The 22,838-nt window shown below is 35.9% G+C and overlaps 3 protein-coding genes across 4 annotated transcripts; 2 read left to right on the top strand and 1 right to left on the bottom strand.

The window, feature by feature from the left end:
• Positions 1–4,447, top strand: LOC113761801 (magnesium transporter MRS2-3-like). The gene is made up of 6 exons (XM_027304942.1): positions 1–467; positions 1,474–1,692; positions 1,814–1,942; positions 2,426–2,589; positions 2,694–2,940; positions 3,927–4,447. Exons 1-6 carry the CDS (start codon positions 27–29, stop codon positions 4,212–4,214), a joined length of 1,488 nt encoding a protein of 495 aa, XP_027160743.1. The 5' UTR covers positions 1–26; the 3' UTR covers positions 4,215–4,447.
• A 2,408-nt stretch (positions 4,448–6,855) lies between these two features.
• Positions 6,856–9,502, top strand: LOC113771509 (putative late blight resistance protein homolog R1A-10). The gene is made up of 4 exons (XM_027316087.1): positions 6,856–7,483; positions 7,620–8,308; positions 8,488–8,545; positions 9,129–9,502. The coding sequence occupies exons 1-4, from the start codon at positions 6,856–6,858 to the stop codon at positions 9,500–9,502; spliced, it is 1,749 nt and encodes a 582-aa protein (XP_027171888.1).
• A 1,069-nt stretch (positions 9,503–10,571) lies between these two features.
• LOC113759853 (tyrosine-specific transport protein-like) lies at positions 10,572–18,833 on the bottom strand. Of its 2 annotated transcripts, XM_027302448.1 has the most exons (14): positions 18,436–18,833; positions 18,228–18,268; positions 17,823–17,915; positions 17,429–17,503; positions 16,815–16,864; positions 15,658–15,747; positions 14,799–14,855; positions 14,146–14,215; positions 13,411–13,512; positions 13,269–13,321; positions 12,174–12,324; positions 11,978–12,062; positions 11,163–11,291; positions 10,572–10,941 (listed from the first exon to the last, which is right to left on the bottom strand). In XM_027302448.1, exons 1-14 carry the CDS (start codon positions 18,770–18,772, stop codon positions 10,757–10,759), a joined length of 1,518 nt encoding a protein of 505 aa, XP_027158249.1. In that variant the 5' UTR covers positions 18,773–18,833; the 3' UTR covers positions 10,572–10,756. The 2 variants fall into 2 exon arrangements, with proteins under 2 accessions (XP_027158249.1, XP_027158294.1); XM_027302493.1 differs by lacking the exons at positions 13,269–13,321; positions 13,411–13,512 and having other exon boundaries at positions 12,174–12,344.
• Positions 18,834–22,838: the final 4,005 nt, after the last annotated feature.

Below are 22,838 nucleotides of genomic sequence, written 5' to 3'. Positions count from 1 at the left end.
AGGAAAGTCAGACGTGGATTAACAAGATGAGGGGCCCTCCACCAAAGTACGGGACAATCCCGCCGGAAGACGACGGCGGTGGCGGCGGCGAATCTCTCCGGCCTATCACCCCTGCCAACCCAGGCGGCGCAAGCGTCGGGGTTGGTGGCATCCGCAAGAAGGCTGCTGGGGTCCGACAATGGCTACTATTGGACTCCAGCGGCCAAACCCAAGTGGTGGAGGCCGGAAAACACGCCATCATGCGGCGGACGGGGCTTCCGGCGCGGGATCTCCGGATACTTGATCCATTGCTCTCCTACCCCTCCACCGTATTGGGCCGTGAAAAGGCAATTGTTATCAATCTGGAGCACATAAAAGCCATCATCACTGCCCAAGAAGTCCTCCTCAATTCCCAAGGCCCCTCTGTCACCTCTTTCACTGAAGAGCTTCAACGCAGAATCTTGCGTCATCACCAAGCCAAATCCCAGGTGTGTTTTCTTATTCACATACTAATATGTTATTATGTATTTAATTTTTTAATTTTAAACCAATTGTTGGGGTTTCTTGAATTCCTTGTTTATTTGGAATAATCTTCAAGCTGTTTTTTCCTGTTTGGAGAATTATAGTATTCAGCTCGGTTATGAGAGCGATTAAAGAAATTATTAATGTTTGCTGCACTGAAATTTTGAAGATTTTTTCCCACTAGCACTTTAATTTATATTATTTAGTAAAGAAAACATAGTTTGATGGTACAAAAAGTCTGTATAATATGGCTTATGGCTGTTCTTTAATTTTAGGAACTTAGTCATTTAGGGCACTTGTATGCCTGTGGAGTGTGGACAGCAAGCACCACGTTATAGTTTTTTTCCGCTTTTTGGGTTTGTCTAAGCTAATTGCAATGAATGTTTATGAAGTATAGTTTATCGGATGATGTATTATAGAATTGAATCTTAAATTTGCTTGTGCTCTTTCATAAAATTTTTCTTGAAAATCTTGTATCTGAATTCGAAGTCTTTTGTGAACAACATAAAGATAATGGAAATAAAATATGTTGTGATAGTTGTCTTGTATCTTACTGACAATTATCTCAATTTCGACATCAGTATACACTATTGTCAGCACTCACTCCAGTTCAGGCACATGAATAGTTCCTCGATTACCTACTAATATAAAGCTCAAAGGGATGGTGTCCCATTGCTTCTGGGATGCAGCATGCAGTTCTTTAATTTTCATATGGTAATCTTGAGCTTATGTTCATGAAAACTACACTTCTTTGTTTTCTTCTAGTATTTATTCTTAGTTTATGTCCATCGTTATTCGTGTGTTATGTTCTTTTCACTCTATTTTGCATAATCTGTAAATTATGAGTCACTCTTGCTTTGGGAGAAACTAGAACTGTATCTTTGAATGGTATTTTTTTTTAATATCTTGCATATCTATATGTATGCTATGGGCGTGAATGTATAATGCGATTTGCTTTTGAATCTGGTGAAGGAAGCTGGAGGTAATGGTAATGATGTGGATTGGTCAAACTTGTATGATTTGGAAGAGCCACAGACGAGGAATGTTAGCTTCCCGAATAAGGACGAAGAGGGTAGGACAGAAGGGAAGCAACAAAATGCAGAAAATCGAGATGGACTGAAGCTACTTCCATTCGAGTTTGTTGCATTGGAGGCGTGCCTTGAGGCTGCTTGCAGTGTCTTGGACAATGAAGTAAAAGATTTATACTATCACATTGTTTCTCTTCTGCTTCCCTTTCCCATCAATGGTATTTGGTAGGAGGCTTCTTTTGACAGGTAGATTCCCTTTTGATTGTTTGTGTTCATATATGTAGGCAAGGACATTGGAGCAAGAAGCTCATCCTGCACTGGATAAGTTGACAACAAAAATTAGTACTCTCAATTTGGAAAGAGTTCGTCAAATTAAGAGTCGCTTGGTTGCAATAACTGGACGTGTTCAAAAGGTCGGTGCATTTCTATGATGCAGTTACACAAAGAAAATGCGGTCTATGTTGAAGATTTACTTTTGCTTGAATAATGCGCATGATTTCTGTTCTTTAAATATGCTTGCTTTGGAGTTTGATTTTTCTGCATGTTATTGGTAATGATTCTGTGGATATTTTTTCCATGCTAATGGTTAATACATTGCAAGCCATTTCTTCTCTGCATTTTTTTAGTGGCTATTCTTTGTATGGGTTAGATCTACACTTGACTTGTTTCTGCATTATCCTATTTCCTCATTTCTATAACAATTGTTAATTTCTGTAGCTTTCCTAGTCTTTTTGTGATTTAATTTGTTGCTTCTTGTGCCTGACATGTGATCTTGAGCTCAGTTCATTATTTCTTCTTAATCCTGCTTCGATGTCCTCCTTGAATGTTGTTCCACACATCCTAACTATTAATTTTGTTAGTTGATTTCTCTGGTCAATTGTGCACGTACATCACAGGTCAGGGATGAGTTGGAGCATCTACTAGATGACGATGAAGATATGGCTGAGATGTATCTGACTGAAAAGCTTGAGCAACAGCAGCTTGATGATTCCTCTGTTTCTTCTATAAATGAGCAAGATGAATTGGATGATGAAGCTAATCAACAGGATATTGACGAAAGGTGTATATTCTTTTTGTTTGTGGATAAAATGTAACTTTATGTTCTTTATTTGTGCCTTAGTCATATGTAAGTGTTAGAAATGACATCTTCGTTTCTCATATCAGGACTCGTGCTAACATTTCATATGAAGGTAATGGGGGTCCCACCAGTTATGATGCTGGTCTTCAGAATATGGACAATACCCGGGAGCAGTTGATTGCTGCTGCTCGGACGCTTAGCAAAGATAGTCGTGGGACACGTACCAGTACAACTCAAAGTGCTATAAGCAAGCAACTTGATGTGGAAGAACTTGAAATGCTTCTGGAAGCATACTTTGTCCAGATTGATGGCACGCTGAATAAACTCTCCACGGTATGTAACTCTACTGATGCTTTTGTAAGACTATATATTTTGGTTGGAGAAAAGAAGAGAAGGAAAACAATAGTAAAAGATCAAATGTTAGTTTAGACCTTCACCATTAATCGAAAATTTACTTAATCTTTAAGTCATGACAAACTGATGTCAAACAGAAAATATTTTTAGCATACAAAATAGAAATGAGAAAGTATTACACTTCCGACTTGATAGGAAAGGTTTCGATCAAAACCGTAAAACAAGATCTTGAACCCTACTGTTTCTGGGAAGTTTCTCAAGTCACTAGAATTGGAAAAGGTGTATGCGTCTTGATATTAGTTATGATTATGGTTGCCAGTATAAGAATGAGGATAACCAATGGCCCAAAGGGCGTTGGCCACCACAAAAGACTCAAGTTTTTGTGAGCTAGGGGGTCAAGGGTTCAAACCTTGCCTCTCATCATTTTGCTACTAACATGTGGCTTCTCCAAATGCATACATACGGGTGTATAGTACATCTGTCTGGTCCGATGGTGGTTTAGTCTCTAGCGGTTTCCCAATGACCCAATTGGGTCCTCTCCTATGTTAGGCTAGAGTAGGAATAGGAGGAGAGTAGATGTTGCTGATTGACCCCAAAAAAAAAAAGAAAGAAGAAGAAGTATAAGAATGAGGATATATGATCATTGGATGACTACTTATGCAATTCACTGCATGATTTCCCTTTTTTTTTTTTCTTTTGAGTAATTTAACATGGTTATATATGCACTACTTTACTTACTACTACCAGTTTTTCCTTCTGGTATGGTTTCAATTTGCTATCGTCTACATCTGAGTCTCTTCTCCCCTTTTGAGATGTCGTTTGTCATAAATAAGTAAAATGTTATATGCTGTTGAGTTCCTTCAGAACAAAATTGCTTTTCAAGCCTTGATGACTCAGTTCCTGAATCTTGAGCCAGTTTCTTATAAGATTTAAATGACATTTTACAATATTTGTGTTTTTTGAAGTTGAGGGAGTATGTAGATGATACTGAAGACTACATCAACATCATGCTGGATGACAAACAAAACCATCTCCTGCAAATGGGGGTCATGTTGACAACTGCAACCCTGGTGGTTAGTGCTTTTGTTGTCGTGGCTGGGATCTTTGGCATGAACATCCATATTGAATTGTTTGACGAGGACAAGGCTGGGATGCCACAATTTCTATGGACGGTAGGCGGTGGCACTACTGGTACCATATTCCTGTATGTGATTGCAATGATCTGGTACAAGCAGAGACGCTTGATAGAGTGACCGTGGAGTGCATAAAACTGCCTTTTTCTGAAAGCTGTATGTTATGTTGTATATGCAAAAAGTGCTCACTTACACACTTCTGTAGCTTATGTCATGCTGATTGTAAAATATTATGCCTTGACATAAGAGCTATGCAATGCTCAGACGCTCAGGCGATAAATCTGGTTTATAAATTCTTTGTGCCTGCCAAGAGATTGGTAATATTAATAGCTTGAGATCTTGTCCCTCGTGTATCCAGATTACCTTCTCTGTCTGCAGTTTTCTGTGCATACTCTGTAGCCTTGTTTACTAGGTCGATACATTCTCTGCAGGGAAAGGCTTGGTGCTTCTTGTCAGCAAATTTGGCACCTTGCGCATGCAAGCACCAATTAGTACAGATATTGATCCAGTGGACCAACAAAAGAAAAAAAATTGCAAAGTAGGTTAAAATCAGTGGACCATTTTTAAGAACTAAAGCTACATCCCTCAATGGTAGAGTTTAAAGTCTCATCCATTCAGAGAGATTTTAAAAATTTGGAACCTCTGAAAGCCAAAACTCGACACATAAAAACATTGAATTTTAAGAAATACTAATTTACAGTTCTCTCAACGTATTAAAGTAAGATGCATTCTAGCTTTTATTCGCAGTCAACCATAAACCTTTTAATTTTTTACTGCAATTATAATTTGTAGTCGCCCCAAACAATCATAAATTGCCTCCTCCATTGCTTCAGTGGAAAGAAAAAAAACTTTTGGTAGACATTACACAGAAGTTAATATCATTGTAAGAATATTTCCACCTACAATTCTAAAAGAAAAGCATATAAACCAAACTTTAATCTATTCAACAAGGTTGACTAAAACAATATCAGTTTTTACATGAAAAAAAAAAACATTGGTGACAGAAAAAATGAACTATAATATGTCTGATCAGTAACTTGCATTGACCAAGGCTATATTGCTAGCAATCTATGAATAGCCTGTAGCTTCCAAATGGCTTTGTTTTCAAAGTTGCCTCTGCATGCATTGCAGAACTTCCAGGTTGTGTAGCATACGTTAGAAGCACTTCTGCATTTTCTTCAAACTTCAGATCACTGATATTAAGCTTCTCAGAATATACAGGTAAACTTGACCTCTACAGTCTTTAGTAAAGCTTAGCAAGTTAATAATGTCATCTCTTCTTGCTGCATCACTGTCATAGGTTCTCAATTACTTGCACACCAAACTTATGCTGTCTTAGGTTCTTTAAGAGAATCAGAATTGGATTAAACTAATTTGAGGAATATGTTCAAAGAATAAAATCCCAAATTCAATTCTGGCAAAATAACCAAACACAACTTTCAACAACTTGTGTTTAAAGAGCACATAATTCGGCAGCATAGCAGTTGTGTGTATCTTTGTTCTTTTCTTCTCTTTGGTTTTCCTTAATTGAGGTTCGGTACTTATGAGTTAAAAGTAAATATGCTGTATAGTAAGTATCCAATCATTAATATCCTTTCTTACTTTTATTTATTTAGCTTTTCCAAATCCCACATGGGATTGAGCACATTGATCCTCTATGTGCTTTCTTTGGTCTTTGCAGGTTTTTTAACTTGATCAACAATTCAAACATCATGACCAGCAATGCCATTGATGATATCCTAAAGCGTCTTGAGGAGCTAGAGAACCAAGGAAAGTTAAGTGATGTTGCAGAGAACTATATTCAAGACCTTAAAATTCAATTTAAGTTCATAAAAATATTTGTTGGATGGATTATGGTTCAAGGGAGACAGTTTGGTTACACTTCACTTTTTCAAAGACATACAAGAAGTGGTAAATTCTGCTGCATTGCACCTATCTTGACCAACAAGTGATGGTAAGACCGTGGATGAAATGATTTTTGGTATGTTAGAAATAATTGGTTGGCTAGATGTTTCAATGAATTCATCTTGTAGGTATTATGTTTGTTCTCAACAGAATATACCTATAACTGATGAAGATGTTGAGTATATTCATGAACACATAGTAGAGTTGATCAATCCATTGCTGAAGAATCTGAAGTACTTAGCTATCGTAAAGCAAATTAACTAGTTTCGCTGGAGAGACATGTCATAAAACTCGAAGAACAGCTGACATTTTAAAGAAATTTCCTGAAGATTGCAGAGAAGATTACAGAATCAACAGTAAAGCTGGAGATGCAAAACAGATTAAGAAATGTCATGACTCATCTTGAAGTTCTCGTTGGAGATGCAGCAGTAGTGTCTTACTTGTGTTGGCAGGAGAGCTTACAGGAAGAAATACATGTTAAGAATAAGCTTTCTGATCTGATATCACATATAAAACACATTGATCCAGAGATCAAAATGATTTATGTGGAAGTCCTAAAAGATTCAATGATAGAATTCAGGAGATATTCTGGTTGATTTACAAGCCTTGTGGCTCTGGATTTTGTGCTAGGAAAAGTGCAGGGACTGCTAAGGTGCAATGCTGGTCCCACAGTTCCACCTCAAGATCATGAAGTTGCAATCCTTTACTCTGATCTCGGCTTCCTGAAAAGTTTTCTAATGGATCCTCCGTTGCAGCAGTACAAGAAGGTTGACATATTCAATTCACTCTTAATACAGATTGAAGCTGCGGCCAGGGAGGCAGGAGCAATTGATTGTCAAAGAAAGACGAAAAGGACATGCAAACGCTTTTACTGATCAATGATGAGCTGAAGATTCATGCACAACTTGTGAAGGCTGAGATCAGAAAAATTTATGACAAAGTTCTGAAGTCATCACCATTTACTTTTGCCAAGACTCCTACTTTGGGGTTCATCGATTTTTTATTAAAAGCCTTAGACGACCTGCGGACATGTAGGGCTGATCTGATTGCTTATGTGAAAAATGAGACTGAAACAGTACGGAGTGAGCTGATATTCTTGAGATCATTCCTCAGAAAGACACTAGAGCACTGCAAGAAGGTTGAAGAATTTGAAGATCTAGAGAATCGTGTTGTAGCTGCAGCATATGAGGCAGAATATGTCATTGATTTAGTCGCTCCAGGTGATGGCCCTCTCTGGTATCATGTGTTGTGGTTATCGGATGTCATAGAAAAGTTTAAGCATTTGAGGCCACGAGTAACAGATATCTATGATGCAAAGATGCACGAGAAAACTGTTCACAGAATTGCGAAGCCTTCTAATAATGAATTATCACGAGATTATCAATTTGTTGATGAAGAGGTGGTGGGCTTCAAAGATGAGGCAGAAAAGTTAATAGACCGGCTTCAAAGAGGTTCGAAAGAACTGGGTGTTATCTCCATCACTGGTCTGCCTGGACTTGGCAAGACAACTCTGGCAAGGAAAATTTACAACCATCCTTCAATTATTTCTCACTTCCACGTTTGCTCATGGTGTTGTGTCTCTCAACTGTGTAAGGAGAAATTTATTGCTTGACATATTAGGTAATGGAATTGTTTTGCTTAATGACAAAGTTTGGGAAATGAGCATTGATGATTTGGCTGAAGCCCTGTCCAGAAGTCTTAAAGGAAGGATGTATTTCATTGTCTTGGATGACATATGGAACCCTCAGGCGTGGCATGACTTAAGAAACTCTTTCCCAGATGATCATAATGGAAGCCGAATTGTATTCACAAGTCGAGTCCATGACATTGCTTTATTAGCAAACCCTGGTGGTTCCCCACATCATCTTCGCTTATTTACTGAAGAAGAAAGTTGGGAATTATTTCAGAAAAACGTGTTCCAACAAAAGATCTGCCCTCCAGAACTATGTAATGTTGGAAAGAAAATTGCAATAGAGTGTAGAGGATTGCCTCTTTCAGTTGTTCTGGTAGCTGGACTTCTCAGGAAAATAACAATGACTGAAGATCATTGGAATGAAATTGCAGAAAGTGTAAGCAAACATATTGGAGGAGGAAAGGCTTTGGACACATTGGAAATGAGTTACAGGCATTTACCAGGTCATTTGAAACCATGCTTTCTTTATTTTGGGATGTTTCCAGAGGACAGAGAAATTTCTGTCAGGAGATTAATATGGTTGTGGATAGCTGAAGGATTTGTAAGAACAACAGAGATGAAAAGCTTGGAAGATTTAGCAGAGGGTTTCCTGATGGATCTAATTGGTCGAAGCCTGGTAATGGTTTCGAAAACTAGAAGCAATGGAGGGGTCAAAGCATGCCAAATTCATGACCTTTGCGCAAATTCTGTGTGGAAAAACCTAAAAAGCCAAGCAAGAAAATTTCTTGATGTTGCTGAAAGTGGATGAACTAAACTTCAGGCATGATAATGATTTACAATACAATCTTAATTTAGAGAATGCCTACCCGTCAAATCTTCACCAAAAGGGGATATGTATTTCTTCTCATGCAGAGTACTTAAACAGGTGGAGGCCTTCTAGCAGGGATGTCCGGTCATTGCTAATGGTTGCCACTGATGAAATTGAGGTCTGTTTATCAATGTACTCCTACTGTGGTGATGTCTCATTTATTGCTCAAACTTTAAAACTTCTTAGAGTGCTGGATTTATGGAACATCAGGGTTGGAAAAATTCCCTAATGGAATAGAAATGCTGGTTCATCTAAGGTACATTGCAATTCAAGGATCTGTGAATTTTATTCCTTCCGAGTACTGCAAGGACTAGATGGAGCAGAATTACCAGATACTCTTTGGAAGATGGCAAGCTTGAGGCACGTTTGCAACACCATCTCTTCGTTTTGGCGATGACACCATGGAGAAGATTTTAAGAAGGCTACCGAGTCTTCAAAAATTAAGCTGCATGTTTTTGGACTCGTGGGATTCTTCGTGGTGCTGCAATCAGCTTCCAGAATTAGATTTTCTACATAAACTTGAAACACTCAAGGTGTTTTCTTTTGGCAGGCTGAAATGTCCCTATGAGTTTAACTTCCCCTAAAATCTGAAAAAGCTCATTGGTAGAGTTTGTTCTCTCCTGTACAGAAACTTCAAAGACAGGTAAACTACCCAACCTTGAGGTCCTTAAACTCTATGGATCAGCCTTCCAGGGCAAAGAATGGGTGGTAGAGGATGGAGAATTCCTCAATCTCAAATTCCTGGAATTGGACAGGGTGGACATTGTCTTCTGGAATGCTTCTGATGACCCTTTCCCTAGTTTGCTGCGGTTGTTAGTAAAAGAATGCTGGCAACTCGACGGGGTCCCATCTAGCTTAGGAGATATAACAACACTAGAAATGATTGAGGTGCACTGGTGTAGCTGCTCTGCTGAGAAATCAGTAAAGCAAATTCAGGAAGAACAAAATGAGATGGGAAATTATGGGCTCAAGGTGCTTATGAAACCTCTATGGATGTATTAACCTTTACCTACTTTGCTTAAGATAGTAAATCTGCAACTATTGTAATATTAGTGTTTAGTCGTAGAAAGCGTTTGAAGTGAATTATCTTACCATACCATCAAATGGAGATGATCGCATGTTAGCAAGAAAATGTTGGAAACATGAAATACATTGGAAGTTCATTCTTATTGATCCATTGTGGTGAAATACATGCTATTCTATCCAGTTTAAAGGCCTGCCAAAGTCTTCGAATGAGGAAAACATTGTGCTACCCATAAGTCTCACAACCTGAGTCTTGTGTTCCGTACTAAACAAACTTTTCTGGCCACAGATTCATTAGTCAATCATGGGAAAAATAGTGCTTTTCCATAGTTAGGGACAAGATTTTAGAGGGTGAAAAAACAGCTTAGATTCATAGGTGAAAAAAAAAGCCTGAGGCTCGTTTTTCAGGAGAACCATAACCCCATACTGGTTCCTATGGCAACAAGGCCAAAGATACTAGCATTTGAGTATTTCAAAAACTAATGCAGGTAAGACGTACTGCAAAACACAGTGGGCATAGTATTACATCTTGTAACCACTACTAAAGTACCATAGCTTGGGCATCTGAAACTTTTTGCTGTACTCTTCAAATGAAAGAAGACCAGCAGACTGTCATTGCATCGTTACATTTTTTGCATCAGACAGAATGGCTAATGTGCTAATTGCCTTGAAATCTTTTTAATATCTTCCTATTTCATCTTCTTACATGTATAAGACCGGTTACTGCATCTCAAGTCATGTGATAAGGTTGAGACGTGTTGCATGATCTTGAGCCATGACAGAGTCAAGAACGTCAATTGATTTTACAATTTTGTGATTAATTCATTAACAACCTGCTCTTTTGGAACGATGGGACCATAACTTCTTGTTGCGTAAGAGCCTGATGGGCTGAAAACCAATCATACTGATATTGCACCATGTACTTAGGTGTACTCCACAGCATCCTCTAAGAGAGTTTCAAATTCTGAAGCTTCTGTCTCTCTCGATGAACATTTAACACGTATGTAGTCGTCCCTAGTTCTCCACTTATGCTACCTTCTAACCATAATATCCAAATATGCTTGGCACTCAGGGAAAAGAAAGAATCCAGATATGGAACACAACTGGAGTTGTAAATGTTGAACGAGAAGCAAAAATTATTAAATTTGAGAGAGTTTACCACATTGGATGTTACAGATATTTCAAGTGAGCAGTTAATTCTTCCCACTAACAGAAAGAACTTCAACTTGATTCTCACAACTGGTGCCCAAGATTCTCAATTAGTTCTGAAAGAATGACATACCCTGCACTTCCAATCACAAGTGAAAGGGTGAGCTTTCCTCCAGGGACCAGCAGGGGGAGCTTGGGAGACTCTGATGATTTAGAATATCTGTCTGACCAGGACATTGCAGCAGGTAGAATTCCAAACAAAACCAGAACTGCAAAACCATGAACGAAAAGTATCTGACCAGTCAGGACACGAGTGTTTTAAGACGAACGGAGAATCTGGTTTATGCAATGCTTTTGATTACATGTTTATAAATAAGTCCACACTAATGGACCATGTACATAAGATAACTTAGTGATGTCCAGTCAAAACTTGTCCAACTAAAAATTTACTTGAATCAGAATTTGAATTTTATTCATGCTACTATTATACCTCCATATGTTCCAGCAAAATCCAATGCTTTGAAGAATATCTCTGGATCAAGCAATGACAGTATCAATGGCGGAACCAATGTAAGTATATATGGCAAAGGACTGTTCTGACCAGAAGGCAACTTCAGCACTGCATTAGATGCATTGGCAACCAACAGGAAAATTACTATCATATATTTCATTATTGTTCAACAGTATAATTGCATCAATTTCCATCAGCTAACAAACTTCAGAGGAGGCAGCCTAGCTTGACTGAATCAGAAAGCAGCCCATTTTTATCTGTCATAAAAGCTAAAAGCGCACACTTTTGACTTTGCTAACCCCAAAATTCTCTGTTCAGGTGTGTGGCAGATTCAAAATGCAGAAAAATGTTTTGCAAACATTATGTACATGTATACAGAACAGACACCAGTGTAGCATGTGTTCCCTTTTCTTGTTGTTCTAATCATTCTCTGCCAGTGCAATGCTCTAGACTCCCTTCACATTCTACTTGTGCATTTTGACCTATGGAACTGCAATAATTGTGCCTAAATGAAAAACATAGATATATGATCCCAATTGAAGCCATGCACACAAGAAAAAGTTCCTAATCCATTTTATTTTCATTTCAGTTTCTCCCACCTTCAGTGAAATTGAGATGCATAAGCATTGGTACTACAAACTATAAGCAGCAATGCGGATGATATAAAATCATGCTCTCTCTTTATTGTCAATTTATTTCACGTAAAGTAAGCTTGAAACAAATTAAACACTAATCTTTCCATTCTATGATAACACGATTCTTATTATGATGGTACGAACAAAAGGACCACTTACAGTCAGCAAGGAAGTCTGTAAGACCCAAAACAAATCCAATGTAGGAAGTTGCAATTGCAAGAAGTGAGAATATGTCAACTATAGGCTGCATGATTTCATTTTGATACAGACAGGAAAAATGAGATTGGTTAGACCTAAGAGCAGACAACCAACATGGACAACAGAAGGATAAAAAAAGGATGTTTCAAATACTTACCCCAACAACACCGTTTGTGGACCGCAGTTGTTGTAAAGGGTCAAAAATTTTGTCTGAGCCCATTTCAAGAGCTGGGATTGTTCCAAGTATAACTGCATTCCATATAAGAAAAAGAGCAAGGGGAATTGCTGTGCCCAGCACAATGGCTGTCCTACAAGTTAATAGCAGATACTAATGTCTCTGAGATAACCACCCATAATTTAACTGCAAATCTTTAGCTGTGACCATACGGAGATTGCTTGAAGAATAGATACCATATAAAGGTAACCAAGTCAAGTAAAATCTTTATGAAACCATGAAAAAAAAATAGAAGAAGAAGAAAAAGTCAAGGTAATCAAGATCACAGCCACTTAATATTTGACGAATGGCATTGGCTGTAGTTAAGGAAATCATGCACAGGATTCTTCAAAAAAAAAAAAGATTTTAGCGCCCCATTTAAGTTTTGATTCAAATCTCAGTAAATCAAATTTATAGCTAATTCATCAGTTTTACATTGTCGAGAACAATAGTTTAACCCATTATCTTTAGCTAAAGCTAAATACTATTCCCAATTATGAGGAGTCTTATCAATAAATGGAAGAATTTGGCCAAGTATTGATCGAAATGAGGATGAGGTGTAGGCAACACATATCAAGACAAATTCCAAATTATAATTGCAGAAATTTCTGCTACTCATCAACAGAGTAATGTTTATCGTTTCAAGTAAAGGGTCAATTCATTTTACCCACAAATGCAATTCTAGGTCCTATATCCTCATGTGTTATGAATAAACTCCCACATAGATGTATAGATGTTAACATTTACTAGTTCGACATCTATTTGGCTGGATAGAAGTCACAATGGTATAATTTGGAAACTTCAGCACATTGTCAGGAACTAAATCCCGAGTACCGTGAAACAAAGTATGGGAATATTGCAAGATCTCGAATCATCTTATTTACATTATTAAATTATTTCCATAATATTTGATTTATTGGAAAGGTTTCAGGTCCATGGATTTATACAGATATATAACATGTTCTGGTAATCTGACACCCATATTAGCATGAATTCAGCAAAATGTGGCAATTAAGTACTGGTGATTGGAGTTATCACCTAACTTTTGACATGTTTCCTTCCAGATTTGTGCAAATGACTGGCACTACATTCTGAAACAAAGGAGCATCTGTCTGAATCAACTTGAAACAATGTTGTATTGGAAATTACTACTGATCCATTAATAGGTTGGTTATTTTACCTGGTAAACAAAAGAAAGAGCTATAATGGGTATACTTTGAGGAGCAGCTTCATAGTTTGTTTTTAAAAGAGCTTCCCAGTGCAAATCCCCACTAGCAACAACCTAAATAGTACAATAATTGTTTAATGGGATCTGGCCAAGACAAGAGTAGTGAAGCAAAAGTAACAGATTTTTATCTTGAACATGTATAGAATTAGGAGAGCAACCTTTTTGATAAGTAACACTTTGGTTGTGATACTACAGACTGCTAAGTTTCCTTGAGTATTTAATTTTTAATCTGAGTAAGCTTTTGATGTCATCATGGTACTCTGACCAAATCAAGATGAAGTATCTGAGAACAGAACTGGAAGCAAGCTTCAGAAGAAGGGAGATCAATCATGAATAAAGAAAAGATTTTGAGCAAGTCTATCACCAAGAATTTTGCATCTTTTATGCGCACACTAGGATCATGGTATTAAAATGCAATTACTTATCTTTTGGAGAACAATTTGCCATAACTTTGAATGCAGATGAATGATAACTTACCTTTTTAATTCAGGCTTATAGCAAAAAAACCAAATTGCTTAGGAAATCATTGGCATAACAAATATTAGGACACTTTAACACATGTGTGTAACTGCATTCAAATCCAAATAATTTCTTCTTCTTGCATGAATCGAAATGTATCATATCCGTGCAAGATCACATATTGAAGAATCTGATAAAACAGCTTGAAATAGTTAGAATGGGAATTACCACAAGAGCGGTGAAAGAAGCAATGATACCGAAAACAAGAGCACCATTTACTGCTCCAATAAGCCGCTGACTACAATAAGGTGGTAATGTTGAGTTACATTCAAAGCAAAGCCATAGTTGATATGCACTGATATATAAAATTTTATGTGGAGTTCATATATTAATTTTGAGATAATTTTGTCAACCAATCCATACACAGACTAGTCAAGAGCCAGGGTTCACCGCAATTCCTACACAAGGCTGCTACCAAAATTACAAGAATGAAGTACAGCACAAATGTAGTCAGAGCTTCAAAGGCACCTTTAGGAGCAACATGATCTGCCTCTAGAATCAAATGCCATCTTGTGATTCTAGTTGAGTGAATCAACAGTAAGATGGTTAGGGCTTTTCATGGGAAGAGACATAAACGCCTTTTTTACGGCATTATCAAGTGCATAATCAAGTATTTACATTATTCAAGCATGACTGGCATATATAAGCCTAAGCTGATAGATGAAAGGACTAATGGTTTTTAATAAAATTTCATGATCTGTTTGTTGCATATGCAAATTGGCACTGTCATTTATAGGGCTAGAAGGAATAATTTGAAGATTGAACCATGACAAGAATGAAAAGTGCTGCACCAGAAAGAAAGAGGGCAAAGTAATATCAACCTGCCAAAGAAGCAAATTCCTCCAAAAAGGAGTGAAAACAAAGTTGCAGTTTCCCATCTGCAATCACAATGCTGCCCATCAACACCTAACAAGCATATAACACTATACTTATATCCACTAATAGAGTTTTTAGACTACAAGATATAAACTAGTGCATTAAAAATTGTTCTAGGAGATTGAAAGTTGTAAGATAACTCGTGATTGCAATAAGTTCATTGCGTTTTAGATATCCCTTGGTTTATTGGCTCACATGGAGTTACCATCAGTGACCAATCCAACGACTCAGTTTCCACTCCATGACATAAATGAACATTGTCCGCTTATGAAAAATTAGGTAATATATTATTTCCCAGAATAATTTAATTCTGAGATATCATTTCTTTAGGAGATTTTACACAGGGTAAAGGGTTTGTATTTTGTAATGCTTAAAAAAATTTTCTTGGACCTGTAGCACCAATTTGTCTTTTAACTCAAACCTGAGTAATACACAACGTTAAACCCAGAAATCAATTTATAATAGCATATTATCCATTGATTTCTATAACAGAAAATGAATAATAAGAGTGAAATCAAAATTATAAATTCGGTCATATGTGCAGAAAATCTCCACGTGGCACAAGATATTGCCTTAGTAAAATTTCAAGGTAGCTGCATCTCTGAAAAAACTTATGACCTCAAACTTTAATTAGGTTCCAACTTCTACATTTTTTACTTCTCAGAATAGGAAGAAGATGCTTCCTTTAAAACTGTGCTTCCAGTATGGTGAATCCTGGCTATTTGATGACACATAGAAAGTGAAAAGTGCATTTGAAGTGAATAGCAGTATTAAAATATAAGTAAAGGTAAAATCTAAACATACACCGGAACGCCTAGGAAATTTGTCAAAATATCTGATGAACGAGCGACATATGCAACAAGTAGGGCATAATGAATGAACATATACGACCAGCTGTTACAAAAGAAGAGGAGTCGTGAGAAAAGTTAAATTGCAACATGAGTACCAAAAGCAGTATTGATAGATTGATCTCAATTTAGAAGGCAAAAATTATTACAAAATACAGTATAATCAGTTACAAACAGAATAGAAGGCCTAAATATTTTTAAGATGCTATTCCATCACATATCACATGGTACTGCATGATGGTAAGTATCAAACAGCTAGTATGTCACAGAGAGAGAGAGAGAGAACCAATTGAGGATAAAGTTTTGAAAGAAATCTCCCATACAGAAGTTCACAGTTTCAAACACATTCAGTCAAACCATTTTTTGAGAGCAAAATACCAATACATGGTAACTGGCAAATAATGTCACAGTATCGCTGAGCATGTCCAATTTTTGTTCTGTGTTTTTTCAGTTATAGGCCATACTAGAAGGGCAAGTAGGATTTAGAGTCTCTTATTCTCCCTGACCATCCCATGCCTTAAACCGATCAATCTGATAAAAACATATGCAGTATCCCGATGTAAAGATACCATTTATCCATCTATGTATTAGCATGTCCATTTCAGATTTACGATAAGTTACAGGGCATTTTAACCATGGGGAAAAAAAAAGATGAAGTACTACAGAATAAGTAAATTTAGAAAGGTCAATAAGTGAAGAAACACATTCAATAAAATCCCGTGTATCTGTTAAAATTCTGTACTGGACATGCATTAACATCTATTTCTTTGTGTTTTTTTTGAGCAAATTCTTGTCACAATACTCTAAATTAAAGTATTTTGAGAATTTCCTGTTTTCACTTGGCATATATTGCTCAAACATATGTGATAAAGAACTCTAAGCCCAAAAAAAAAGGACTAAAACCAAACAAAAACTTAAATAAATCTGAAATCACTTCCAGGAATCACATTGGCAAGTTTCATATCTCTTTCCATGACATACTGACGAGAGACAAATATATATATTTAGTACTACGAAAATGCTTGCTACAGCACATGACCATTTATACATAACCAGATGAAACTCAAACAAGGCATTTGTCCTTTTAGAATAGAACAATGTGATGTAGCCTACCAAGCTATTTGTACACCAGCAGTCCCAAGAGTTCTCATGGCCATAGAAACCTACAAATTCCAAAGGAAATTATAAGAGTGGCATACTTACCGCTTTTGCAACTTTACAGTGTAATCCAGTTCAGTTACAAATATATGGACAACAGCTTTTGATAAGTGAGCAGAAATAAAGGAAACATAGGTAGATTAAAACTTAGTAATACTTTAGGATACATGTGTCTAACTAGCCAAAACTGTTTTAAACATCGCTAAAATTCCACCTTCAAGTGACTTAAATTATGTGGGTGAAAAGAACTTTCATTTTAAGTTTGCAGTCAGTCTCTAGTCTTCCACTTGCCAGAGTCATTGATAGAGTATAAAGTTTTTTGCTAGCTACTTCTCATCAATTCAGCGAGAATATGTTCATCCCACAATCTAGGAATCTCAAGAGAACCTTTCTCTACCATATTTGGATAATTTTTTCATAGCAGGGATTCTAATTGTGGAAAACTGTGGGAGGTAATGTAACTTATCTGCTGCATGCTATGATGAATATATTCCTGATGAAAGAGTTATTAGCCAACATAAGCTTACCAAATTTTGCCCACTCAAGCCAAGGCAAGTTAGAAAAATTACCAGTGACACACCACCAGAACCCAATTCACACATTGTCTTCACATTCACTTCAGCAATGAGTAATCCAGTCACAACCTGCATTGATTTAGGTTTATGAAAGATTACTAAGCATAATTCCTTTGGAAACAGTGTCAAAAAGTTGCAGAATCCTAGAGGTTGGGGAGCAGGAGAGGCCTCGATCTAACTTCACATGGCAGATCGCTAATGTTCTTGGTTCCCATGTTGTGGTAAAATGTATGCATTGTTAAAAAAAAAAAAATATATATATATATATATATATATATATATATACATTGTCTCATTCACTTATCTAGCAAGACTGGCCTTTTTAGCATAGACATAAAGCAATGCTATTCATAGAGAATAGTCATAGAAGTTGAGCTGAACTAGTTACCATAAATATCCAGCCGAGAATGCAGACAATGGCAGAGGCCAAAAATCCAGCTTCTTGAGTAACTGCAGGAATTGCAAGTATCCCTGCGCCTACCTATTTAAAAATTGTAAATTCAATTCATGTGAGCTAATCTCCCTGTAACCTTTAACCAAAAAATATTATTAAAATATTAATTGTAAATAAAGCCCCCAAATGATGCTTAATCTAGGTCCAAAAAATTTGAATAGTTTTCAACTTCCAAATTTCTTGCATTATCCAGCAAGAATTATCCGAGAATGTTTCACTAGTGTAATTCAATATCTTATGCTTATTTCTATAGCAAAAATTAAAGACAAGAAATCTGGGCGTGTAGTGCATAAATCCACAGCATTCAAAAATCAAACCCCAAGTAGAAGAATTACTTACAGTTGTGCCAGCTACTAGAAATATAGCACTGCTAAGACTTCCTACAGAAAACAAAATTCAAAGACAGATTAAGCTAAATTAACACTACTATCAACTGCAAAGAAGGGGAGAAAATGTGTGAAAATTCAACTTAACTATGCAAAATTCAAGAATAGAAAATAATCAACTTCGCAATGCAATGAAAACATGCAAAGGGAAAAATAATTACCGGGGTCCCTTTTTAAAGTTGCTTGATTAAGATTGGAAAAAAGCCTCTCAAATTCATAAACTTTTTCTTCCTCTCCTTCTGCGGCTTTGGCTTGCTCTATTTGTTCAGTGGATTGTCTTTTCGAGAAGGATTTGAACTGCATAGGTAGACGACCTGCAAAACGGTGTCGGATCACCAGCTTTCTTGGCAACGGCAATGGATGAAAAGCTTCCATTGAAGGTTGGTGCTTCATAATTCTTATACAAGAAGGTGATGAACTGAAATGGGATGGAGATTTTGGGCGAAATAATGATATAGAAGATGATGGGCTTGAAAAAAGGGAGAAGGCCATAGCCATTTGTTCACCTTCTTGCTCTGGTCTGTCTATAACTGTATTTTCAATTTTCAGTTGAGGTTTTGAGTCCTCAGCGGCAAAAATGAGTGGCAGAATTGCATTGACGTGGTACACTGCCAGGAACTCAGTACAGGAAACATAGAAAGATAGTGTGGTACCAAAACCTTTTTTTTTGCCCTTTTTGAATAATTTTAGTTAAAGGAGCATCTTAGCATGATTAATTAGAAAAGAAGGCATAACTTTAAACTATCTATTATAAAGAGCAATTTTGTAATTGTATTTAGGGCAATCAATGGAACAAGCTCCCATTAGATGAGTTAGCCATCAAGCAAAGTATGAAATGCAGTCCTATACTTGTAGATTCGGAAGGAATTCAAATCCTGACACCTGTTTTCAATTTAAAAACTGTACAGTCAAACTCTTCTTTAATATAAATTAGAGTAAGAATAGTGTATAAATATCATATACTAGACAAAAAAAATATTATAGATTGTGCTAAGTCATTTTAATATATGTTAGACTAAGGTTGAGAAAAAAAAATTTAATCAGGATAAACAATAAACAAATTGCTTATTGTCTCCCAACTCCCAAGTTAATAGGTTGGAAGTGATGAGCTAATGTTTTGGTTGGCTAGAGCCACACTAGACGAACCATGTACATGCTTTGTGGTTTGGCAATTGATGACACGATAACAAAAGGATGCAAACATATGCACAATTGCCCCTCATTTTCATCCCCGGTACCAAAATGGCTCTTACGCATAATTTACCCTCTAGAACTCACAATGCTAGTTAATGACCTAGAATGGGGTAAATGAATTCCCAATTTGGTTAATAGAAACAGCTAGGAAGGATGAGAGGCCTAAAACCCCTTTTTGTAATTAACTCTTATACTTTCAAGTGTTAATATACATACTGATATATATTGACGTTTGTTGGAAAAAAATAAAAAAGTACTCACAATGCTACTAGCACTGTTGGTGGGCAGCATTAACATAGAAAGCTAGGTTTGGTACTTCTTGGCATGCTTTAGAACCAAGGGATCATTGGGTGATTGAAAAAGGAAAATTGGCAGTGGATTTGTGCAACAAACATGCAAATGCCAGCTTAATATTTGTAAGAGTGGGTGAAGTAGATGCACAATATTTCAAGGGCGAAAAGTATAGGGTCCATCTCATAGAAAAGAAAGATAATGACTTTGAACAATAGTGAGTGTATTTACCAGGGTTAATACACACTGAAAAAAGTCTCAAAGCTTGTAACCTTCAAAGTTTCACCACCCTATTCGGCTCCACTTCCTCTCTACATAGTCCATGGGATAGGGAAGTGGAACTGAAGGATGAGGAAAGGATGGATTGCTTTGTTGCAAATACTTAATCTTTGTCTTGTTTGGTTAAATAAGAAAAGTTGTGGAGGAAGGTAAAATTAACACGAGAGAAAAAGAAATCATGTTGTTTTGGTAATAGTAGATGATTTTGAATATATAAATTTGGACCTAACTTGAAAGTTTCGTCTGTTAATGCAGTCTGTCATTTCCAATACGCAATATGAAGGGTAGTACTTAATATTTGAAATGGATACTTCTATTTGATATCTTATGGACACATGATTTAAAAATGGTTCGGTTTCACTTTTTACTCTTGTTGAGTTGTAACAATGGAACTATCTTTAGGAAGAGGGTAATAATTTTAATAATAGAAATCTGGGTGTGTGTAATGATGGCCTACATTTTTGTTTGGGACGTAGGCCATTGACGTGCTAGGGATAATTAAATCTTGATTTGTGTTTTATTTCGAGTCGGTGATAACAGTTAGGATAATTTACCTACTTAAATTACTAAAATTAGTGCAATATCTGTAATTTCTTATTTGCTAATCTATTTTGTTGTCCTTTTGATCTAATAGATTGTTAACCAAGTACTTGTCAAAGTTTGAAGAAGTCAAAATCTTTTTATCAATAATAAAAATAGTTTAAATCAATTTCTTTGACATTTTACCTTTGAATATAACCAATGATTTCTACAGTCATATCCCAGAGTTTTTTTTTATAACTACATCAAGGATTGTGGTGACTAAATTAATTATAACTATTGTAGTTTAACATAGTAAGAAAAACTATTATAACTATTGTAGTTTAACGTGTTAATTATAACTATTGTGATGATAATGAAGTACGAGAAAATTGGTAAAACATTTTATCTGTAAATCTTCCATTTTCTAAGTCGACACGATCTATCCGTTTGTATGGTTATTGACTCGATCATAGACATCTTTCTCATTTTTCTTTTGTTATCATCCCCCAAAAAATTCCCAAAAAACAAACATACTGGCTCCAAGTTGTTCAAAAATAATGGCTTTGATTTTCTCGATCCTTTGACTTAAAATTAGACAGTTTTATTTCTCGATATGGACAGGAAAGGGATACAACTCAATGATTGAATGTCACCTTAACGTGATGGAAGTCATCAATTCGGCATGAATTGTGTGGATCGAATATTACGAATTCGAGCCATCAAGGAGTAAAAAAAACATTAAATAAACATAGTAAAAACAATATATATATATATATATATATATTGCTGTTTTTCTTTTGAGTGCATTAAAAAAGCCGGAAACTCCTACAATTATTGACTGCAAATGGTTGGCTTTATCTACTTAATCAAACTTTTGGTCTAGACTATTCTCAGCTGCTCGGAGATGAACTAGTTTGACCCCACTAAGTTGTAAATTGATTTGCTTCTGTAGTCCTTGCAATTGAAATAAAGTCAAAAGCCGTCTTTACCAGAAGGGAAATCAAACTCTCATCTGTCACCGTATATACAAATGTGACTATGTAAGACGGATGGTGAAAGTGCATATGCAGTCCCTCGTACTGCGTAAATTAGGTTCCCGCATGATCTGTTACACATTTCTATGTTACACTTCGTTCGTTATAGTATAAATCATTTAATAATATTTGGTGTATTATTTCGATGAATTTGTGTAAACTAATATTTGATATAACTTGTACACTAAATATTAATTTATACTAACCAAATGCAAAAAAAATACACGAAATAGTGCAATAATTATTGCAACTTGAAGAATGTATTATACTGTTGCCTGTTAATTATACATTGAAAACAAATAGAGGTAAATTTTCCATACCCCCTTGAACTATTATCAATTGGATTTTGCCTCCCCTAAAATCAAATATCCACTTAACCCTCTCAATGTGTCCTAGACTCTTTTTTTTTTACAAGGAGATTTGAGAATATAATCTCCATAGAGGAAGTGATTCATTCATACTAACTGAATTAACATGTATTAACTGTTATTTACTTTTTCTTACATGGGGAATGGCTCTATCTCTTATAAAATCTATATTCCGTCAATTATATTAATGAATCAATTTTCATCTCTTTCGAATCTATTGTTTCTATGATTCTTTCTTCCTTCTAATAAATGATACTTCTCGAGTTTTGAATAGTTAATTTTTTAAATTAGGAATTTTGAGGAGGAAATTTTATAAGTAAGTACTAACTTCTATGGTGTAATCAAAATGATACAATTGTGTAGAATACAAATCTGGTGGATTAAATAACTTAAAAAGATAAATTTGCAACAAATTAAGAAATAGAAATTCATTTTTGCAGAAACATTTTAGATAAAAGAGTTTAAAATGGAATACAGCTATTGTTTTTTTCTCCTCCCCTATCACGCAATCGGATATAACTATTGACTTATCAACAATGAATATAAAATTGCACCAAAAAATCCTTAAATAGCATTGTAAAAACTCTGCACGCAAATTTTGATTCATAATTAGGTAAATTCAAATTATATCCTTGTGATCTAGATTAAGGCCCCGTTTAGGGTTGCAGTACTTTTAATAAAAAAGCACTTCTAGGTGCTAAAAATATTTTTAAAATATTTGGTGAACATTATCCTATAAAATTAATAGTAGAGCTTTTGGTGTTAAAAGCACTTTTAGCAAAAAACTCAAATTTGGAGCTTTTAGAATAGTTTTTGCGATTTCAAAAATAAAACATCAAATTTAATTATTTTATTCTATATTATGAACCAAATAAA

Source organism: Coffea eugenioides, chromosome 1 (genome assembly GCF_003713205.1).
Source record: "Coffea eugenioides isolate CCC68of chromosome 1, Ceug_1.0, whole genome shotgun sequence".
NCBI lineage: Eukaryota > Viridiplantae > Streptophyta > Magnoliopsida > Gentianales > Rubiaceae > Coffea > Coffea eugenioides.
Note: the sequence above shows the minus strand (reverse complement) of the source record. Positions and strands in the feature narration are given on the sequence as shown.